The sequence below is a fragment of the Mercenaria mercenaria genome, chromosome 4 (genome assembly GCF_021730395.1).
Source record: "Mercenaria mercenaria strain notata chromosome 4, MADL_Memer_1, whole genome shotgun sequence".
In the NCBI taxonomy this organism is placed as follows: domain Eukaryota; kingdom Metazoa; phylum Mollusca; class Bivalvia; order Venerida; family Veneridae; genus Mercenaria; species Mercenaria mercenaria.
The window spans coordinates 11300805-11325221 of record NC_069364.1 but is presented as its reverse complement, the minus strand read 5'-3'; the positions used below and the strand labels follow the sequence as shown (position 1 = coordinate 11325221).

General features: G+C 34.6%; 2 protein-coding genes across 9 annotated transcripts in view; both read left to right on the top strand.

The window, feature by feature from the left end:
* The first annotated feature begins 500 nt into the window (after positions 1 to 500).
* Positions 501 to 20068, top strand: LOC123550984 (baculoviral IAP repeat-containing protein 7-A-like). 8 transcript variants are annotated; one of them, XM_053540426.1, is made up of 6 exons: positions 501 to 644; positions 4869 to 5064; positions 5339 to 5529; positions 5796 to 5919; positions 6432 to 6569; positions 19711 to 20068. In XM_053540426.1, exons 2-6 carry the CDS (start codon positions 4872 to 4874, stop codon positions 19923 to 19925), a joined length of 861 nt encoding a protein of 286 aa, XP_053396401.1. In that variant the 5' UTR covers positions 501 to 644; positions 4869 to 4871; the 3' UTR covers positions 19926 to 20068. The 8 variants fall into 8 exon arrangements, with proteins under 8 accessions (XP_053396401.1, XP_053396406.1, XP_053396402.1 ...); XM_053540427.1 differs by lacking the exon at positions 501 to 644 and adding an exon at positions 7653 to 7720 and having other exon boundaries at positions 679 to 5064; positions 19711 to 19883; XM_045339543.2 differs by lacking the exon at positions 501 to 644 and adding an exon at positions 7653 to 7842 and having other exon boundaries at positions 679 to 5064; positions 19711 to 19849.
* Positions 11149 to 24417, top strand: part of LOC123550980 (uncharacterized) — a 26638-nt gene continuing 13369 nt past the window's right edge. Inside the window, exon 1 of the mRNA XM_053540423.1 lies at positions 11149 to 11286. The gene's annotated coding sequence lies outside the window, so the exon portion shown is untranslated. The remainder of the gene's footprint in view (positions 11287 to 24417) is intronic.

Here is a 24417-nt window from a genome sequence, read left to right as displayed (position 1 = left end):
TAAAGTTGATAGATTATCATTATACGTGCATGTTGAGTAAAAGTAGACGACAGTGGTTATTACTTTGTCTTGTTTTATCTTTAATAAAGTTCTTGAATGTTATTGTTGCATAAATATAGCTATTAGATTTTTATGAGTTAAACCTGCATATTATATTTTCTGCAGCAAAAGGCAGGACAATGCCTTTAATGTAAGAGAGGGTTCCGTTTTTCTCACATCCACGCCACCACCTTAATGCCATTCATTTAAGATTTAAATGACAATATTAACCGTTTCAACGATATCTAAATCAACCTTTTGTCTTGTAAAACTGGGCCAACGTAAACAAGTTCATTCAGTGTATTTTACAAAATCGTTGCGTAAATTATTACTTCGTATCGGAAAAACAGGTCACTGAAAGGGTGGTTTACCTGTAAAGAAGGTCCAAAAATAGCGTCTCTGCAAAACAAATAGCAGGTGATCTGTATCACGTATACACAGAAAGGTTACTATTTATCACCTGTACCTATCCTTTTTATGAATGTAGTATTTTTCCTATTCAATGCGTCGTATCGCGCAGACGGTTTTTCCAGCATTTGAATAATATATAAAATACTCACTCGGAAAATCCTTGTTTTCTGAAGGATTTTAGGACGAAAGCCTAGGTAAGATATTGTCTGTTTTGTAGTTTTGTAGTTAAATGTGTCAAGAATTTACTTAGGAAAATATTGTATAGACTTTTCACATACGTTCAACAATACTCGTATGCAGTTATTTTGTCAAAGCATTTCTTAGCTTTTTATGAATATGGTTTGAGGGTTGAGAGAACGCTGGTTAAGAAGGAAAATGATACTGCGTTTCCAGTCTTTGAACACATATGCATTTGACATATATGCATACTTGCTTGCCTGTGTGTGTTTTTTTGCGTAATATTTGATGTTGTCAGAGCAACAAGAACATTTCGTAAGGCATAACTAGGTAAGATGCATGTCAAAGAAAGATGCAAAACAAAAACATATCAACTCTCTCCTATACAGAGGGTTATATTCATCGGAAATACTCCAACACCACTCATTGAGTATACTAAAAAACTAGTAAACTGCCTAACGGTCACGTCTTTTTGTATTCATAAAGGTGAGCAGGGCCGTAGGAACAGGGGAATTGGGGAGGGCCGGGCCTCCCAATAATTTGACCGATTATGGCAATGTTTTGACAGGGAGTCAAATTTAGCTGATTTTCATAATGTGTGCCCCCCGATCTGAAAATGCTTCCTACGGTCCTGCTGAGTGACAGTTGAGTCAACTCCTAAGAGTTCGTAAGTGTGTGCATGGTATATGGGGGGATGTTCTTTTTAATACGTGTTACTGGGGACGACAAAAACGCAAATAACCCAACAAATTAAAATGAATCAAACGGTTAAAATAGAAAAAAGGAGATAAAATATACGAAACTTAATCTAACGGGTCTCGTCAGTCACTTTCAGAAAAACACAACGTAGTAACATATATTTATATTTCACAAGCCTAGATATTGGTTAATTCTTAAATTCCCTTAAAATCGATGTCATGAAAAAACCTATATTTATTAAATCTTATTGTTTAAAACATTTATTTTATGAAAAAATATTTTTTTGATAATTGAAATTTAATATGCGCCCTGGCATTCGGGAAACACTAACAATTAATGGCAGAGTTAAAAAAAAAACTGTTGTTAATTTCAATTTCAGCGATAATTAAACTCGTGTATCTTTAAATATAAATTTCATTATACAAATTCTGATGAATAGACTGACTGACGGACGGACGAAGGGACAGAAGGACGTTTTGTAAAACAAATAGACGGGTGGACGAAGAAACATACAGACAACTTCATGTCAAGTCTGAAAATGGTTCATCTTGGGTAAAAAATTAGGTCATTTGGTCAAATCAAAGTTAAACCTTGTGTATGCAATAGAGGCTGTTTTTTTCATTTGATTCATAAAGTTATGTCAGAATGATTGCCTTGATGAAATCTATGTCGAGTTTGAATATAAGTCATCAGGGGTCAAAAACTAGGTCATTAGGTCATATCAAAGAAAATACTTGTTTAAACTCCCGAGACCACATTTTTGGTCCAAACTTACTGAAAATTGTCCAGAATATTTTTTTTCTCATGAAATCTCTAGGTTAAACATGTATACATTGTGATAAGTTTCTCAGGTGAGCAACCAAGGGCCATCTTGGTCGTCTTGTTTGTTATTGTTTTTATTTATTTCTGATGGTCTCTTCCATTATGTTGACTTTAGCTGACCGTAGCTGATTCAGAGGTTAGCGAGTTCGCGTTGAAAACCAAAGGTCGGGAGTTCGATCCTCACCAGAAGCATTTTTTTCAGTTTTTTTTTTTAGTTTTGGAAGTATTGTAAAAACTAAGCATTCAAGTGTTTTGTTAGTGATGATGTCAGGTTCCAGTGTACTGTCTATACAGTAGTCAATAGAAAAGACATTTTCTTTTTTAAAAAAAAAAAGATTTTTGGGATCAAAATATACAGGCATTGAACTGTGAAAAGCACATAATGCTCTTCTCCCCGTTCACATATATATCATCCACAAGCTTAAAAATCACTGACCAGAGTTTATCACTAGGAAAAACTACTGATTATGAATTATCAGTAAACATAAAGAAGGTTCCTACTACCGTCCTGGTCTTTAGTGCTAAAAGATTAACAAAAAAAATTGTCTTAGACTGCTTACTTAGCAGTTCAGTAAATAAAACAGGGGTTTTCGAGAATTTCGGCAAACAGAGTTTTTCTCTGGGTAAAATTCTCATCATTAACTTTTAAAGATGGCTAGTCTTTTGGGTTTAAAACTTTCTTTAGTTCGTATATAGCATATATGTAGAGTTTCCGCATGTCAAGATTTAATCTTAATGCATTCTAAGACATTCAGTCAGAAATCATGAATTATCATTAATTCTTAAAATTTAATAGATCTAAAAGAACATAAACTTCCTAAAACAGATCCATAATTCCAGATAATTCCGCAGCACTCCTTTAATTTTCAAGGGGCACTGGTGATTTTTCAAGGGAGCTCTGCCTTTTAGGTAGCACCTAAGTTCATATTAGTAATTTTAATGGTGGTGGTGATAGTGATAGTGGTGGTGGTTGTTGCAGTAGTAGAAGTAGTAGTAGAAGTAGCAGTAGTAGTTGCAGTGGTAGAAGTAGTAGTAGTAATAGTAGTAGAAATAGTAGTAGCATTAATGGTAGTAGGAGTGGTAGTAATAGTAGTAGTAGAAGTAGTGTTAGTAATAGTGGTAGTAGTAGTAGTAGCGGTAGTAGTAGTAGAAGTGGTGGTAGTGGTAGTAGTAAAAGTAGTAGTAATAAAAGAAGAAGAAGTAGTAGAAGTGGTGGAAGTAGTAGTAATTTTAATAGTGGTGGTGATAGTGGCGGTGGTCGTTTTAGTACTAGTAGTAGAAGTAGTAGTAGTAGTGGTAGTAGTAGTAGTAGTAGTGGTAAAAGTGCCTGATGGTGGTAGTGACAGTAATAGTGATAGTGATAGTAATAATGATATTGATAGCAGTGGTAGTAGTAGTTATAGTGGTGGTGGTAGTGGCAGAAATGGGTATAATAATTATAGTAGTAGAAGAAATGGTTCTGATAGTAGTAGTGAAAGTAGTGAGAGTTGGTAGTAGAAGTATAAGTAGTAATAGTAGCAGAAGTATAAGTAGTAGAAGTAGTATTATAGTAGTTGCTGTTGTAGTAGTTGTAAGGGTTAAGTAGTTGTGGTGGTATCGCTCGAAAGGGTGGTGTGGGGGACGCTTCTCATGATTGCTATTTTCGAATATGACGTTAAACAGTGTACTCTAGCGCATTCTGGAGAATATGTTTCGACCCTGAAATCGTTGTCACTCATCTATGATTTATCATCAATCTATAATTTCTATGATTTATTTTCAACTTCTGTGCAAAAAAAAATGCTTCAAGTTGAAGAATACATCAAAACACTTTCCTAATAATCCGTTATATTCAACTTTTCCGCGACAATAGTTTTCGTATATTTACTCCAAAACAATGAGGAAAGTACTCAGTAACTATCTTTCTTTACATTTAAAAGAACTGTAATAGACATTGTTTGTCTGTTCAAAACATATGAATTTATTTTGAATTCTTGAACAAAATTCTATATAGTTTGTTTTTATATTAAATGATAACCTGTGTCGGCAGTAGATAAATGACCACACCCATAGGCCGAATGCCCCGTTTTCCGCCCAGGAATTTGTTTTCGGATAAAATACAACATCATGTAGACCCTTTGTAATTACGAGTGGTTAATTCCTACGATTACCAATATAATGAGATGCATGCAATATCTACTAGTATGGATAAGTATGTGATGCATTATGTAATGACTTTAATTTGTTTTTTCAAAATTTCAAATGTACTGCGTTATTCAATTTTACTCAAACATTAAGTAAGAATAGACTATTAGTTTCCCCATCCTCACACTTTTTTTCATTTTTGCTGGAGTAATGTAGGTCCGGGGCTGCAGTTACTAATAGGCGCTATCTCAACAGGTGGTAGAGGAAGGTTTAGTGGTAGTAGTAATTGTGACAGCAGTACTAGTAACGGTAATGGAGGTGGTAGTCACAAAGTTGTGTAAGGAGTTAAAGTATATGTAGCTACAGTAGAAACAACAGTAGCAGCAGTAGCAGTAACTGTCGCTTTTGATGTATTAGTTGTTGTTGCAGAAGTAGTTTCGGCAGGTGTGATAGATGAACACTTTCGGATGGGATACTGAAGAGGTCTTATACTAGTAGTTAAGTAGTAGTGTTATTGTTGCAGTATTCAAAGTTTCTTTTACAAATGGCATAATCTGTTTTCACTTGATGTACACACAACACTTTTTACACTAAAGAACATGTCCGAAAACGTGAACATTGACTCAAACCACTCAACACGACCACCTCCTATTGCACTTGGTATCAACGTGGAAAAGCCCAAATTTCCCCTGTATGCAGTCTATTCGAAACGTCTTGAATCATTCGAAGCTTGGCCAGAATACCTACCAGTCGACAAGATTGACCTAGTTGATGCTGGGTTGGTATTTACAGGTAAACATTTGTTCTAATGTACCTTCAAACATCATTTCACGTTAAAACAATCGATATTTTGTAAATATTATTCCAAGATTACGGTTTTGTGTCTGTCTAGATTGTCTTGTAAAATGTGTGACTTTCCTTCAGAGGAACCATGCACATTAAAGTGAAGAAGTATATGGTCATCTTTTTAATTAACAAACGCTGTAGTTTTTACTGTACATTGCCTTATCATCTTTAAGAGAATACACTGTTAGATAATCTTTGCTTGTTCAAAACGTAATTACAGGTGTCGGCGATAGCGTGAGATGTTATTTCTGTGGAGGTGGATTAAGAAATTGGGAACGCGGAGATGTTGCTATGGAAGAACATGCTAAATGGTACCCAAAATGTCCTCACATTCTACTGGTCAAAGGACAAGCTTATGTAGAAAAACTCAGCCGAGGTGAAAAACCGGAAGAAGACGGGACTTTTGAAAATGTAGGTACAACTCAATGAAACATTAAAGTTTCTTCGAAATATTTCGTGAAATATCTCAAACATAATGTATAAATGGTTAAGCAGTAACACAGAGCGCCAACTGCCAAATAAAGAGCAGCATTTTTCTAGCTTTGGTAACGTACTTACATTACAAAATTTACTATGTTCTTACACAATAACAAAGAAAGTTGATCATTGCTCTATGTTTACTTTGCAAAGCTTTTAATGTTTGTGTTTGTAAATTCAATTCTAAAATTATTTTACAGGTAAAATTTGACACTTCTGCAAAACGAAATTTGATAGACAGTATAGCAGCTCAAAGTTGTAAAGAGATAGGCTACACAGATCACATGGTCCAAAAAGCAATCGACATATACACCAACAAATATGGTAAGAATAAGTCAAAATCATCCGTGTAGCTTTATCGTTTATAGACGAAATGTAATGCCCTTCATCGATATGGGTTCGATCCTCACGCGGGGTGTTGAGTTCTTCATGTGAGGAAGCCATACGGAGCTTACGGTAGGGGCCTCCGTGGCCGAGTGGTTAAGGTTGCTGACTTCAAATCACTTGCCCCTCATCGATATGGGCTCGAGCTTCACTCGGGGCGTTGAATTCTTCATGTGAGGAAGCCATCCACCTGGCTTACGGAAGGTCGGTGGTTCTACCCAGGTACCCGCTCGAAATACTGCACGGAGGGGCACCTGGGGACTTCTTCCACCATTAAAGCTGAAAGCCGCTGACCTATAATTGTGTCGGTTCGACGTTAAACCTAACGACATAAATGAATAAATAAATAAATAAATAAACAAAATGTAATTCGTCATTGTATCGTTTCTTTCGAAATTTGTCAGATTGTGACTTACATGACCGGTTTTTAATGAAACTCTCTTTAAATACAGAAAATAACGAGTTCAAAGCCAAAGATTTATGTGAAATACTTCTCGAATTAGAAGAAAACCAAGAAGCTACTGATACTGACGGGAAAGATCACAGCCAAACTGCACAGGTTGATAGTGATACTTTGAACGAAGAAATAGGTATGTGGTGCGTACTAAAATTATATGAAGATTTATGCATTATCACTATGACATACTGCTCCGGCATTAGTTAGACAGAGTTTTATTTATTTGTTTTATCATTTAACACAATTTTAACGATGTTCATAGAGGCGAAAGAATAATTCAGCGAAGTTAATGCATTTTACTTTTTAACGAATTACGTACTGTGTGCTAATTTTCCTAAGTATGCTATTTGCTTGGTTGAGCTCTATGCTTCCAATGATCTTCAGAATGAATTCATTGTCTAGCCTTTTCAAACGTCTTTATGTTAATTAATATTATCTCGCCGTTAAATTCGATAAAAAAACTCTTGTTCGCGTTCCATGGAGATTCTTAACTTAGCTGTACGTCTAGGACCTAGGACCAAAATTAGGATGGAAAAGGATTGCACGTAAGACCGCTTTAATAAAGAATTCTGTCTTTAGTCACAGACTTAGTCGTAATTTTTCACATAGGATCAATTTGTTCTCACGCATTGAAGTTAAAAAGCGCACGCGCTGTTTGCCGTAATATGTCATTAGTCTGCACCAAAATAATGGAAGCGCCGCATGAAAGCTACATAGCTGGTCGGACTGTCTATACCTTGTTTTACCAGAGGGTGTAAAGATCTCTCTCCATGTAACGAAGGAAGCACCCGCTTTTGTAACCAATATCGTTAAGTGGAGTGTCAGGGAGTCGGTAGAAATTTCATTTTTGTGCTAAGTTTTCTTTCGTGTAGAACAAGGAAAGCAACGGGATTTAAGAAAGAACGGAACTATTTCTATGATTTCAATTCCGATGGAAAATCAGTTTTTACTAAGGTTTCGATGCGTATTGTGTCAGTCAACCGGCATATTCATCTATGTGTAGAGGGGATGGCTAAATATAAAATTATCTATTAGTTGGATGACAGTGAATACAGGTAAATCTACCATTAACCGGATATACAGCAACATGTTTGTGCTAATAATATAATTCAAAAATGGACAGTGTGTCTGCATTAGTAAAAACCCTCGGGATATTGTTAAGAGAACTATTTTGATCGGGTGATACAGTTATTATTTTCTTTTTTAATAATTCCAGTAAAAGGGAGAATTCTCAGTGAAAAGTGGACGCAGTGGTCAAGCGAACTAAGACGCTTTCCTATGGAGGTAAAGGGCCCTTGTGAATCTTGGCTTCTCCCAATGCGGTGTGTCCTTTGGCAAGGCACTTTATCACGATTGCTTCAGCCGACCCACCTATAAATGAGTACAAGCAAATTGCTTGGGCTAAGGTATAATTAGTTTGAACTGTTCTTAAAATAGGGTCGCTCAAAGGCTCTACAGTGCTGATATAAATTATTTCACAAAGCAATAGAATTTACCTTTACCTTTTAAAAGTAGTGTCATACATTATGAACGCTTTTGAGACACTATGTCCCCAAGCCCACTGCAGTATTAGGCAATCACCTGGTCACTTAATCCCTGACATTTTTATGCGTTGCCTACAAATTTCTATCCCTTACTTTTGCTTTAAAAGCACATCTACGATAAAAAAAATAAAAATGGTATCTGTTATGGATCAGTACCTATAGAATCTGGTGCTAGTTGCATAGATCCGTGCCAACAAACAGTCCAGTTAGAAAATGTCTAGGAGTGAACAGACCTCCTTTTTGCAGCCATATTGGGGTATTCACATCTTATCTTGAGTCGAAATCGTTCAAAAAACATGCGTTCTCTTCAGAAATGTTCATAACGAAAAAATATCAGATGAATCTTACATAACCGAAATGACACATATACAGTAACCAATCGATATTTTAACATTTTGATTTAAGGATAACATGGTGTAATAGCCATATTTCATATCTTGTAACTGGATGGTAATATTTAAATGAAATTTTGTCACTTTAAAGACATTCAAAATTAAAAACTTTTCACCGAGAGGTTTTTCAAATTTTTTCATTTGGGGGGGGGGGGGGGGGGGGGGGGGGGGGGGGGGGGGGGGGGGGGGGGGGAGATAATCGGTATTAACATTGATGCCTATGGGAAATATATAATTTCTTTGATTATGAGAATCTGAACTTGATTTTCGAGAAAATTTTGCAGTAGAAAGCTGCATTATATGATTCTGATAAAAATATCAAAAAGAAATCTAAAATTCCCCGTAGGGAAAAGGAGAAAATCATTTTTTAGCTCACCTGTCACATAGTGACAGGGTGAGCTTTTGTGATCGCCCTTCGTCCGTCGTCCGTCGTCCGTCCACAATTTCTTGTCTGCACGATAGTGGTTTCATTTATGATTTTATTTTAACCAAACTTGCACACAACTTGTATCACCATAAGATCTCGGTTCCTTTCTTGAACTGGCCAGATCCCATGGGTTCCAGAGTTATGGCCCCTGAAAGGGCCAAAATCAGCTATTTTGACCTTGTCTGCACAATAGCAGCTTCATTTATGATTTGATTTTTACCAAACTGGCAAACAACTTGTATCACCATAAGATCTTGGTTTCTTTCTTGAACTGGCCAGATTCCTTATGGGTTCCAGAGTTATGGCCCCTGAAAGGGTCAAAATTAGCTATTTTGGCCTTGTCTGCACAATAGCAGCTTCATTTATGATTTGAATTTAATCAAACTTGCACAAAAGTTGTGTTGCCATAAGATCTCAGTTCCTTTGTTGAACTGGCAAGATCCCTTAATGGGTTCCAGAGTTATGGCCCCTGAAAGGGTCAAAATTAGCTATTTTGGCCTTGTCTGCACAATAGCAACTTCATTTTTGATTTGATTTTAACCAAACTTGCACACAACTTGTATCACTACAAGATCTTGGTTCCTTTCTTGAACTGGCCAGATTCCTTCATGGGTCTCAGAGTTATGGCCCCTTAAAGGTCCAAAATTGGCTATTTTGGCTTTTGCAGCCATATAGAGACTTCATTTATGGTTTTATTTGATACAAACTTCCAAAATATCTTTAACAACAATAAATCTTGGATTCCATGACAAATCAGATCCAATCGTAGGTTCCAGAGTTATTTTATATCTGATTACCTCCCCTGATTGTAGTCAAAATGGATTTATATCAGTAAGTACTTATAGGACTTATTTGAAATTTCATTATTGTCATTAGTTGGACTGAGCCAATCAGGGTAGATAACTATGGACTGATTTTGTGTCAAATTACCTCCCTTTATTTCAAATTAAAATGGATATATCTCCGTAACTAATGAAGATACTGATCTGAAATTTCATTTATGTCAACATATTTATTTGATAGATCCTTCTTTTGTTCACTTACAATAATTTTCTTTTTAATTACTTCCCTTTTACGTTACTATAAATAGCTTATTTTTAGTAACTTTTTTATTATTGGCCATAGGGAAAAACCAAGACCACTTTTCTGTGGTACAACATGGATGGTACCTCCAATTTTTAGGTGTATTTTGACATATCTGTACCTTGTAAGATTTTTTTTTCTTTTTGGTTAAATTTCTTTCCTTTGTTGTTCCTGTCATTTGGACTTCGATATTTTTTCTGAGGACCTTCTTGTCCTCAAGTGGAATGATAACAGGTGAGCGATATAGGGCCATCATGGCCCTCTTGTTTCTAGTTTTCAGGGGAGATAACTCAAGAAAAATCAAAATTATCAGGGGAGGTAATCTAAAAGAAATTTTTGAGAACTTCTGTCATTATATAACTTGTCAATATGTACCTTATTTCTATCGTTTGACATTTTTAAAGCTTACATTATCAAGTTGTATGTACGCTTTTGGTGAAATTGAGGCCTATTACACCATGTTATCCTTAAGTCTTTTTCATAAATATTGAGGACATCATTTTAATTAGGTAGGAAGATGGTTGTATATGTTTTCCGCACATTTGTTGACTATTACGAGAAACAAGTGAAGATTTACTTCTACTCGTGTTTTATTAATTGATTACATGTATCAAACGAACTGCTCTTCAAGCGAATTAACAGTATAAGTGCGATGAGTAGGTCTTTTTTATCATCTTTTTTTTTTAATTTTTTTTTTCTTTTCAAGTTATTTCAGATGACTCATTGAAGAATTTGTTGCATTTGTTCATCTTTTATCAATGATTTATAATATAATAAGTTAATCGACACAAAATTCTATATTTATTTGGTGTTACACAGTTATGTACATTTCGAAATCAACATGTTTACTATCCAGTGAAAGCTGGCATCTGTGAACAATTTACAAAAGATTCAAGTTTAAGGTGAACATTGATTCAATATTTCTGAATTTTCGTTTTCAACTAAATGAAAGATATGAATAACCAAAAATACATGGAAAAGGTAAGTCCATACTCCTAGACAGTCCTTTACAGTGTTGACTAGGATCGCTGTTCAACTTCCAGAAGAAAAAGCTGACATACTGCAGATTTATGCTGTTGTCTGGCATGATTTGATATTGTGATTTTCCTAAGTACCAAAGAAATATTAACGTAATTAAAAACTATATTTCTGCTTATAAATGGAATTTATTAAGCAATATTTTAACGTTGTTACAAAGCTTTCAGAAAAACTTTTTTATTTTGTTTAAATTAGGTAATAGCATGAGATAGAGATCTTCAACTTATATGATAACCAGGGTTTAGCAGTGTGCTGACTATAAAGAGTAACTGCGGAAAATCCAGTCAGTTGTGTTAAGATCATTCACCTGTGATTTGCAATATTGGCGGCAATATTTGCACTGACGGTCGGGGCTGATTATTCTAAGTATGTAGTATGTTTTGACCAATTTACTCTCAGTGTTTCCTATTTTGTGAAATTTAAGATAATGCCAACACCATACTAGATTTAAAATTTTGCTCAAAGGAAGTTAATGAGAAGAACAATAAATAGAATTATGCTTGCGAAAAGTATTGAAACCCCATTGTTAAAGTTAATGGAAGAACTTCATTTTCATTCACAAGCTTTCGAATGTAGCCAGTTTGATTTTAACCAGTAATGGCTTGGTTTGAGAATTTAACGTCTGATACTATATATTTCTAGCCCGGAAGATAGAGAACTAGAATATAAATCAAAACATCACAAGTTTAATCCCTGGCTATATGCGTGTATTCTCTAACATACTTCAAGATGATTTGACAAAATTAGAGGAGTGGGAACGTAAATCCTGATGAATGCGAAATCAGAAGAATCTCTAACAAAAAGAAATATTGTTTTTTTCCATATAAATAAAATAACCAAGAACTAAAAACTACAGAAAATGTTAAATAACTTTTGATTACCATTAGTGATGACTTTAGTTGGAGAAAACATATTGAAACTATATCTTCAAAAGCTAGTAACACTCTCAGATTCGTAAAAAGAAAACAGAATATACGTCTGCGCACAATTAGAGTACTGTACACCATATGGCATCCATGGCAGAAAAACTCAGCATAAGAGATAAAAAAAAAAAACTACAAAGAGCTTCAGCCAGATATGTTATGAATGATTATTCAAACCAAAGCAGCGTAACATCAATGCTTGAACACATTAGAACAGAGCAGATTACATGCATCCCTAATAATGTTGTACAAAATATCACACAACCTTCTCTCTGTAGATAATAAGATAATAGATAATAACCACCTGACAGTCTCTAGAAACGTAAACTTTATAACTCCATCTTCAAGAATACAATAACAAATTAACGAAGTCACCCCACACCTCCTCGCACGATCAGATTCTTGAGCGCCTTACCTTATAACATCAAGGAGACTTGTTCTCATCTGATCTAGACTCGTATATGTACTATTGTCATCATCCTGTTTTTCTTAACAAAGCTGTATATATTACTGCTCTGACTCTCTTAACACACGCATATCATGTATCTTTCACATAGCAGCACTCCCAGTTATGAACAGAAATTGGTTTTTGGGAGTATCCCCGTAGATGTAAATGAAGATGTATTCTCGCAAACAACTTTGAAAAAGAACATTTTTGAGGTCGTTCAACCTCTGTTTCTTTCTCACTTTCAACGGTGACTTGTCAGTACTGTTACTGAAAGTGTTAATTGCAACTGTCAAAGAATGCCACTAAATGTAGGAACACTTGATAGGTTGACTGAACACTATTACATAACTGAAATACTGCTGCAAAATTGAACTGCATATAAATAAAAGAAGGTTCAGTTTTTTTTCTATTTCCCTTATTTTCTAAGGTCATACCTAATTTATTAATAGTTCTTCGGATAATTTGTAACAAAAATGGGAGCGAATGAGCGAAATTTTTATTTTACTTTTTTCTCTTCATCATTATTGCTTCAGAGGCGGATAGATTTTATATGGAGCGAGTGGGATTTAAAAAAAAAAATCCCAGCTTGGACCTTTGAGGAGACGGTTATCATTATACATGAAATTAACTTTTCTTATTAAGAAAATATATAATAAGAAATTACATAGAAATCAAATATTTACAGTGTGACTAACACAGTAGATAGCTTTTCTATATGTTTTAAAGACTATATGAATGATTTTGCAAATAAATTCTTGCCAAAACTCACTGAATCACTTTGTTTTTATTTTGCATTTATAATGACTAAGGGATGGAGTTTTTTTAATTTTTAATTTTGATATTTCTACATTAATCTGAAGGCATGCCCATTTAACGGCAAAGGATGAGGAATATTTAAGTCAAAACGGGCAGGTGTAATAACATATTTTCTGAAACACAGCTAGATGGTTTCGACACATGAGAAACTTAGTGCCCCTAATGAAACTCCAACCCATAGAGATGAGGGGAAAGTAATAAACCACTTGACCAATGAGACCAAATGTATTTAGGCACACAAACGCTTCGACATTGCTCGAATCCCATTGGAATAATTTCTTAACAGATCAGGCTAGCTTAAGTTTTTGTGGTAGAAGTTCATTTCAGTCAAAAATGATAACAGACGGACGAAGGATGATCCTAAAATGGCCACCCTTAAAAGTGTTATTTGTTGTGCTTTGATTGACCTAGAAATTTAGAGTTGGGGAGATCTATTTTTTCTGTTTTTCTTTCAATCAATTCACAGCCAATCAATATGCAAACAGAGAAAAATGGGATTACAATAGGATAGAGTTTGTTAGAAATTATTTTTATATCTGAGCTAGTTATTAGAAAATCTATACAACTTTAAAATTGACTATATGTATTTTCATCGAATATCTGACCTCTGTACTAAAGAAGTTACGTTCAAACATTTTTAGACCTAGACGATGTGATAAATTGGTCAGTATCTGTGAATAAACATTTTTTAAGATAGCTCTCCGCTTTGGCTCTAGATCTAACATAGTGAACTAAACAACTGATAACAAATGGTTTGAAAACTTTATATTTGAACAATTTCCCCGTGCACATCGGGCTTCGTTCTTTTCACTGTGTTGGACAATCGTAGAATATGCCTACTTCATCACCTACCGGCACATCGGAGGCCATGAGCGGCGCTAGCACAGACACTCCAGATTTAAAACAAATATTGAACAACACCATAATTCCTGACTTTTTGAGTTTGGGTCATTAGCTACATGTATTATGGACGCATGAATTCCGATCAATATCGCTTGACGCATTAAAAAAACCAATAAAACATGTTTTGCCGTTATCATTCCGGACCGCGAAATCAGAAAAAAAAATCGGAGATTTTTATGTACGTACGGACGGGTGCTTTTTCTTTTTTCTTTTCGGGATTGAAATTACTGATGCGGTAGTTCCGACGAACGACATATCAATTTAGTATGGCATAACAGACATTAAAAATGGGTCCTGATGTGTGCTGCGGCCATTTGAAATTTATATACAGTTTTATATAGAATAATTTATTAAAGAAGAACAGCTATTTAGTATGTTTAATAGGTTTATTATGACAGTGGTTTGATCTTGGATGAGGTATTTGCCTTTGAGCTGGATCACAAGAGGCCTGCAAGCGCAAAGTCAGACTCACTGTGATAAAATCGCTAAAGGCCTAGTACAACCTCCTACAAAAAAGCTTTAGAGTGGAAGTGACATATCGATTTATTGCAGTCCGTTTGTCTGTAAGAAAGTTTGTCCACGCAATTCTTCCGACACCGCTGAGCAAATTGACACCAAACATCACAGGAGTGATCATTACCAAGCCTAGTTATTGATGTCATCAGCATTTTCGGGTTCAGTAATTTGCAGCAGAGTTATAGTCCTTTATTTTTCAAATTTTGTGATATTTTTGCCACTTCTGTTGTACAACTGAGCAGATTTTTACCAAACTCCACACGAGTGATAAGTGCCAAACCTCATTCTGCATATTTCTAGCAATTTCTGTTTCAAGGATTTTCAGCTGAGTATGACCCTTGATATTTAAAATCTGATGATACTTTGGCCACTTTTCTTATATAATATGGCTGATTTCCACCAAACGGGAGGGATCACTTCCAAGTCTTATATGCATATTATTGATATAATGCTAAGCTTCAATGAATTTTCAGTGAAGTTATGGACTTTTGATATTTTTAATTTGACCTTGTTTACACTACTTGCTGTTTACAATTATGCAAATATTCACCAAATCTTGCAAGTGATTAATGTCATGCATAGCCGTGCGTATTTTCTACGTGTTCCAATATATAGTTTTCATTGTAACCATGACCATTGATTTGTCAGAATCTTCAATATGTGCTACTTGTCCTATATCACTGGTTTGAATTCCAAAATACTTAAGGATACACTAAGGGGTAAATTCGCATTTTTGAGTCGGCTAAACTCTTTCAAGCGTTTGACGAGTCCTTGCTATCGCCCGATTTCTCATTCTTATTAAATGGCCTCACAACACAGCGAAGTGATGTAGTTCCATTAGATTATCTCTAATTTCAAAGAGTTCATTGATCGAATGAAGTTCAGTTATGTCAATCCTATTTGCTATGACCAATATACGATGTAATCTGTCAAATTTTTGGCTTGTAATTGTGCAATACTCGGATAAAGCCACGTATTTTCTTCCGCGGTAACTCATTAAGCATAAACACGCATAACGATTTTGCGGGATTTGGTAATACATTTGCGCATATGATTATGGTGACGAATTTTATGCCCTTTTGTCACAAAATAGCAAATATGATGTTCACAAATTCAAATAAAAGCTGCATATTAACTTATTAGCCAAATTATCCATTTGTTACCCTGTCCGTTTCAAAAAATAATCATTAAAATCATTGCGCAAATAACAAATTTATTGCGCTGTGCATTTTATAAATTGTGCAGGCTTACCAAGCTTGCGTAACATCCAGCGAAAAACAAAATATAGTTCCAGAACATACTGCTAGCATTTTATTGAGTCGGGTACCTCTAAAAGCATTTGAATGTCACTTGTCAAAGAGTTTACCACATCGATGAAATTAAATTATGACAGCTTCATTTTAAATGACCCGAATAAGATATGTGCAGTACGTTAATTCTTCCGCGAGACTTCGCAGATTAATCCTTACTACATTCTGGACACTTGTCGGCGAACACGCGTGACCTGTTTATAACAACACTTCTACGACTTTGCGTGGGTTGAATTTTGCAGTCAGTAAGCGGATAAATTATCGGAAGAAGAAGCTCTTACTGGTTTGTTTAATTACTACTGATATTAAAAATGATTTTATTTCTTATTTTTCGAGAAACATTAAATTGTATTTTCTTGTAGTTTTTGAAATCGAAAGTAGATCGTCTATGTTTGGCTGCTTTGACGAAACGAAACAACTTTTTTATCAAAAGATTTAACTAAGAGGTAATTTAACCGTAAACTTCAATGTCAGATACTGCCAATTGCTGCTAAATGTCTTCGTATCATCACAATTTGTAAAACATATTGTTGAAACTGGAGATTTAGAAAAGTGTAATCGTATCCGGATATAATATATTGGGTAAATATCGAGCTGTGTTATGAAATTTTAACACTCAAGTAACAGACATGATAGATATTATTGTAACAGAAATGATTCTAGAATTTATTTTTATAACACCTACATAGAATCTATATCAGACTCATATTCTAGTCCTGAGGCATGCTCTGAAAGTAAAAAGATGAAGTGACAGTCATTCATACTTTGGATATTGTAATACTAAAAAGAATCTAGGTAATATTTAGAAATTGAAACAAAAAATTTTCAGTTAGAAATCGCACCAAAGGCTGTATCAAGGGTCTACATATTCAAAAACTTCTTGTGGTGATACCCCAAACCCTTCTTGCAGGAGGGGGTATCCTCCCACACCCTTCCCCCATATTGCCACTTTACAGTTTGATACATTTGCCATTTTACCACCTGCCACACTGCCCATTTCAAAATCTGACTGCAATTTAAAGCGGGAAGAAACACCCCTCCCCTCACCCACCCTGCTACCGACCACGTAAAAATGCCTCAAACATTTTTCAGCCCAGCCTGGGCCTGTCTGTCTACATGAATCAAAATGGATAATTGAAAGTGCATGGACTTCGGGATTACATACATGATTTTGAAGGGGTTAACAGGTCTGAAAAAGAAAATATGATGGTTTTAACTAAAAAAGAACTGCATTTATTAATATCGGTTACACTGTATATTGACACTCAGCAACATTTACATACATGTATCTCTAAACGCAAAAGTAAGTATACTTTAAATTGACACCACTTTTAATATGATTGAACAATACTTAATATATGACACGGTTATCGCCAGGCCCATTATCTGTAAAATATCTGAACACTTCTTTCGTCCATCCGTTACAAATTGTGTGTAAAATTTTAATATATAAATTGTCATATTCAAATTTTATCATGTGCGAATATATACCAGCCGATAATTGCCTCTTTTGGCAATGCCGGAGGCAAATGTTTACTGGAAAAATATATATAATCATGGGCAGTATCTTAGTGTCAGCTGTCAAATTGTAGTTTGTACTTTCAACATTTTTATTTCTGCGAAATAAAATTTTATTTCACTCTTCAATTTTAGAGAAATATATTGGGTTTAAATACTTGTATAATGTCAAAAGTTTTATTAGGCAGCGACTGAATGTTCATTTCATTTATTGTAACAAAATCTCCGTTTTGTTGGGGGGAAAAACTGAAAACAAACTGAAACTGGTAGACTATACTACCAGTCCTCAATCATTAGCCGACTTTCAGGCCCTTCAGGCCTTTGATTGACATTTTAGCTCAACTGAGTAATGCTCAAGTATTTTCAATTTTTCTTCATAAAATTTGAAAAGAAAGATTGCCTTGATAACATCTAGGTCAAGATTGAGTTTGGGTCATCTGGGGTCGAAAACTAGGTCACTCGGTTACATTAAAAGAACACCTTGTGTACATGAGTGTGTTGTTGAAAATAAGGTCAAGTGAAAAAATGTATAATCTAGGGTCAAAACCTAAGACACAAGGTCAATTCTATGAAAGTCCATGTGTATGCGTTAGAAGCTTTTTTTGCTAACTGAGCTTCTTTAAAATTTGGTCAGAATAATTGTATCGATGTAATGTTTTAAGACACAGGACTCTCTTTGAAACGCAACCCTGGGCTTGTTCACAAGTTTTATTTGTTAATTAGGTTTTTCCAAATCAACTTATTAATCAGTTTCACCTTTATTCCTAGAATCTGAGCTAAATAAAAATAAGATAATTTTGACATAAAATGAATAAAATACACCTGAGTTACTCTGTATATACTTCGAAAGGGCTGTGCTTTAAAAGTTCATACATAGGAGAGAACCCAGGATGAATCTAATGAACTTTATAAAACGTGTCCGCGTTTCATTGAGAGTCTGAAGTTAGTCCTAAGTCACAGGACCCAGGATCAAAGATAGGATGGTTCGTACTTAAGACTGATTCAATAAACAATCCTTTCTTTAGTCACATACTTAGTCCTAACTTTAGACTTAGGACCAATTTGTTCTCCCAAAGTTAAAAAAAATATAGCGTACTAAAACTATATAGCATTTTGTACTTAGAATTTTGAAAGTAACTGTCATTAAGTGTAATACATTCGGCAATTGACACGACGTACCTGTCCTCCTTACAGACTATGATAACCACCCGCCCGCCTAGCTCAGTAGGTAGAGCGTCGGTCTACGGATCGCGGGGTCGTGAGTTCGATCCTCGGACGGGGCGTATGTTCTCCGTGACTATTTGATAAACGACATTGTGTCTGAAATCATTAGTCCTCCACATCTGATTCATGTTGGGAAGTTGGCAGTTACTTGCGGAGAACAGGTTTGTACTGGTACAGAGTCCAGGAACACTGGTTAGGTTAACTGCCCGCCGTTACATGACTAAAATACTGTTGAAAAACGGCGTAAACCCCAAAACAAACAAACAAAACCATTCACAATATTCCGACACCGAGCTGATTGGTCCTAGAGCTATCCTCTTAAAGCCGAGCATCAAGCAAGGAAGCTACCTGCAAACAGGACCAGGGATTAAATTAATGACCTTCCTCACAGGAAGCAGGAGCTCTTTCATTAAACTATTGAAAAGCTGGAGGCAGGAATGGAGTTTCGTGTAGGGAGGTTGTATTGCTCAGTTAGTAGAGTGCTCGCCCTGAAAGTAAGGAGTACTGTTGAACCCCAGACTGACATCATATTTTACTCACCCTGTAACATTTGGTGTCCAACATTTTAGAAACATTAAAGAACATTAATCTATGTCCCTAGCCAGTTTAGTATTATTCGGATTACTTCCCTTGACATTTAGATAACTACCGGCTCCTACAAAGTGTGCCATTCCTAACGTCATGCTTGCAAAATGCAATACGGTGGTACATTTTTTACCGTCCGAAAATCTGTGAGAGAGACTTTGCAACAGCCCAACCTTTTTCTCAAGAAATCTGAAAATATCCTCAGCCTTTAAGTTCAGATTTTACGGAGAGATTTTTTAGTGTTGCCAATCAAGATTTTTCTGAAACAAATGAAGGCGATCATCTTTGAATCTAAATGGTATTTGCCTTAAAACAACCCTAAAGCTATCTTAAGATTGCTCAATAGCAGTCATTGACTTAGAATTGTTTGGGGTCATAAACTTAGGACTAGTTAAAACAGATTTTTAGACTTCCTTTGAAACACAAAATTGTCACAGTTTTGGTCATAAAACTATATTCAGACCTAGGACTCTCCATGCAATGCAGTCCGGTCCCTTGACTACTTGTGTATTTAATTCCAATTTGAAAGATGTAAATTTCATTTTAGAACCACTTGAGAGATTGCTTGAAATAAACCAAAAACTGAAGGAAAACCAGATGTGTAAAATATGTCTCGACAGCAAAGCAGATGTAATATTTCTGCCATGTGGTCACATGGTCAGCTGTCCACAATGTGCCCCTGCTCTAACAAAGTGCCCAGTATGCAGAAAAACAGTGAATGGACATATAAAAGCCGTCTTTGCTACAAGAAGTATCAACTGACAAGAAAATACACTGTCAAAAATACTATGTTTTTTCTAACAAAAAAGATTTTCTTTCAGTCAATATGTTTTTATTGCCGTACAATGATTTTCGTAAAAATCTGAATCATATATGACTAATGCAAATAAAGAAATACCACTTTACTTTGTCTTTTTTTTCTTCATTTCCCTACCAAATTGATTTGGATTTTTGTAGAATATGTTTGAAAGGTTCTGTCAGACCATTTATTACTTGATTTCCGTAAATGGCCATTATGCTACAGTGTGTAATATGATCTTTTGTTTACACTTAATTTAATTCAAGCTTTTTTAACATGGAGAAGTTGCTAAAAGTCAAGACTTTTTAGTTTTCTGCAATGCCTATCAGAGGCTTGTCATGTACAATTCGCTCCACAGAGTCAATACATTTGTCCTACTGTTCGATTTATCCCATATTCCGTAACCAGGGCATATAGGCTATATTAATAATTGTAAGATTTAATTATTTTTAATTTTGAATTCATAGTAAAAACATTGCTTTGGTATTGTGTATTCTATTCTTAAAGTCAGTCTCCTTGAATCTTAGCATTTTGAAACATTTATTCAAATAGTTTACCAGACAAGATATTGCCATTGCAGTTTTCATTACCTTGAAACATGTCTAGACGTGTATCGTTGGATAAAGCGTACTGTTTTATGTTACCAAAGCTTATTGTTAGTTCAAAAGCAATTTTAAGTCACTGTAATATTATGGATGAAACATGTACAATGTAGTTTTCTTTGGAAAAAGTAGTGAAATACACGCTTTAATTGGCCAATAAGAGTTAAATTTAGGTCACAGAATCCATAAATTGTACCATGTTTTATGTGTCTATCTTACTTCTCTTCTTTTTATGAATTATTTGGAACTGGTCTGTTGTATCCTGGTGTGAACCTCCCTCAAGTTTGTGCAATCCTTTTTAGGCGCCACCAGAGCGAGATATAGAACGATTCCTAACAAGATTATTATGCTGACTTGCTTGTTGTAACTTCACTAATCTGGTCAATAACATTCATATGTGGCTACTCCTTTGAAGTTTCGCTTGACCATTTTAAAAGGTCTAACTGAGTTAAAAAGGAATACCACTTAAACAGCTTTTTCTATATAGTGAACTGCTTAATGGATACAGTGCCATGATATATATTCAGTCAGAAAAGCATGATCAGGCGAGTGACCTAAGGTTATCGCGACTCTCATGTTAAAAGTACTTACCAGTTTAAATGAGACCTGCTTCTGTTAGATCATTCTCATGAACAAACTCAATCAAACCGAGTCTGCTATTATTCTTTGCTGTTATTCTTTTATGGTTGCATTGTATGCTTCAAACGGATCTTTTTTGCAGAATATTCCCTGGCAAATTTTGGTAAGATTCTGTGTTTTAAAACTAGAACAGAATCAGGGAATTTAGGTTTTTCTACGTTTATTCCCACTGCATCAGGTTTCAGATTGGTAACTTTTTTATTCGTTACTTTGAAGGGGTCCAGCATATTGTATCTTTTGAAAACTAAGAATAAAATAAAAAGAAATGTTTAAACAACGTCCTAGTTTAAAATTAAATCATTCGACGCATTAGTTTCGTCAACCGTGATGCTATATATGATGAAAACTAGGACATGAAAGAACAGCACCCAATTACCATATGTTCTTAAAAATGCATTTTTTCTACAATGAGGTATTTTTGACGGTCTTCACTTTTCGCTACCTAGAACAATAAAGTTAGATAGCCACAATCCAACAACGCTTATATATTTTTCATTTTCCGGTAAGATCATGTAGATGACAACGTTCATTCCTGCAAAATAAGTTTATAAACATTGGCAAAGTTGGACAATGTTGTTAATTTTCTCTTCATGTTGTGATTATCGGAACCTTCTATTGTTTTTGTTAAAAACCATAAGCATTTCCAAGCCAATTTAACTAAACTAGTGTCCGTAGGTAGACATCTACAGGTAGAAAAATGATTAACAGCAACAGTGATTCGGAATAGTCGAAAACGTTGAGGTCACGGAAGCTGAAAAAAATGTTATGCAAAATGAGCGTTTTTGTCTTCTTACTGGCAATTTAAAGATCTATTCGTGAATACATAAAAACGATATTGTTCGCGTTGAAGCAAAAGTCCCAGTTTAATTTTATGAAAGTTGGTTCGGAATATCCGAGTTAACTGTATTCAGTTCACATTTTTGGCGTGTATCAAAGGACATAATGAGAAGTGTCTATTTGCGGAGTTAAAAACCTTTATTTAAACGAATATACAGTAAATCGGTGCTATATTTACTTTCTGTCCAAGAATGTAAACATAAAGACTTGCCTATCATTCAAAATACCATAAATCTGTCAAAACTGTATGTTTGGTTGTTAAAAGTTAAAAATACAGGATCTGGTTTCCCAACGATTATTCCTAATTTTATAAACACTTAAGCTGTATTTCTGATAATTTTAACGACGTTTCAACGTAGATTTATACTCGTGATTAAGGCAGTTTACCTCGAGTAACCTGTTTTGAATGTACAAATTAGTAAAAACAATTAATTCTCTAGTGTTTCCGTAACATATATGTCTGTCAGTCATTAAGTTCAGAAATATAGCATTAATTTTCGGATACCTAAACATGTCTTTTTTGAATTTTGAAATAAAAAATGTTTGCAATGTTGTTTTTTTTTGTGTTTTTATTTCTACATCAGAATTATTCTCTATCAAACCTGGAGTCAATTACTTTAAAATGTTATTAATTAGATTGCAATTACAGTGTAAAATGTTCAATTAAATTACAATTACCATCACAATGATTTTAGCAATGTAGTTAATTAAATTACAATTACATTTCAAATTGTAATTAGTTACATTCAGTTACAATACCAAATGTTGTAACAATTTAACATGCTTCTTACATAAACACTGTAGCAAAGGTTTTACTTTGAATTAAATATACATGATGATACTACAGTAGTTGTTTCGAAATTGAATTTATGCACAAAGAAACATTCATGTTTTAAATGTGTGCATTCGGGAGATACTCAGTCCTTATCCCTTCAAATAAACTAGAGCAAAAGAAGCTAACAGTAATCCATCAATATTAAATACAAGTAGTACCCGGTACCAAAGATACATTTAAAACCAGGTATTTCTGTGAATTCCGAATTATTCATGTAATACCTAGGACTAAAATAAGCCTGTCTAGGGATTTTCCATTCCCAGTGATAAATTTGATTCTATTCATTAATAGGTATCTATTCAATTTATACCTGAATACCAAAATGTGTTTCTACTTCTATGGTATAAAAAGTATATATATAAAAAAAACAACCAAAAACTGGACATATATACAATTAGCTTTTCCAGTTTCTTTGATTGTGATGTAAATATAGTTTCAGCCCTCACTTTATACAGACATGGTTCCGTGATATGTTTTAAATATAGATAGAAGTATTTAATCATTTACTTTTTTAACATACATTGTGAAGGGCATCCTCTGCCATTCGCCAATGTAGTCAAATGCTACAAATTCAAAGAACTGGCTACAGATTTTTGAAAGTGGCTACAAGAAGTTATTAAAATGTGGCCAAATTTCAGCAAATCAGCTTCAATTTGGCAGTTTCTCTCAAAAAGTTGCTACAACTTTCTGAGGCCCAGTGGAGGCCCTGATTGTGTATATTTATCTTTTTATTCTTGACACTACATGATATGTTCAATATTAATATCTTCGAAATTCTGTGCAGAAGTAGCACTCCCTCGTATGTTTACGTCACGTGATTACCTTAAGCGAACACCTGCATATTATATACACAAATATATTTCACATATTCATTTACGAAACACGAGAAAATGATATAGACAGGTTAAAACACGAAAAGAAGCATTTGCAAACCTGAACTACAACATTTGTAAAGAGCACAGAAAACGCTTCATAATAGGAGCTTATTTTTAGATCATTTATTTCATAACATGATTATTTGGCAGGAGTCTATTTTTAGATCATGCATATTCATTATGATAATATTTATTCTATAGTATCAAATATTCGATGCACGTGTTAGTACTCTATACGAATTATTGTTCCTTGTTAGCATGCTGTTAATAACATGCAGTTCACAATAGATTTACGTAAATACGTACGCACATACATTGGTAAAGAGACTATTTGTAATGAATATGCATGATTCCAAGATGGTGGCGCCCTACTGGTATTCAGATGCCTTTTACAATACCCTTGTATCCATTACCTGCTCAGTCAAATTTGAAATGTTGACCATAAGTGTTCCTTCCCAAGAGAAGGAACAATAAGACGTTAAACAAAACAAACGTCAGCTCTCATAATTATGATGTTCCTTATTTTGAACATGTTGACTGGTAGCGTTCCAAACAGATCTATATATAATAGCAGTCTGCGTGACCATAAAAATATTTCCTTACTTGAACTTAGTATTGTTATATTTCTGGTCCTTTCTGATCATAAAGTCCAATAACAGTATTTGTA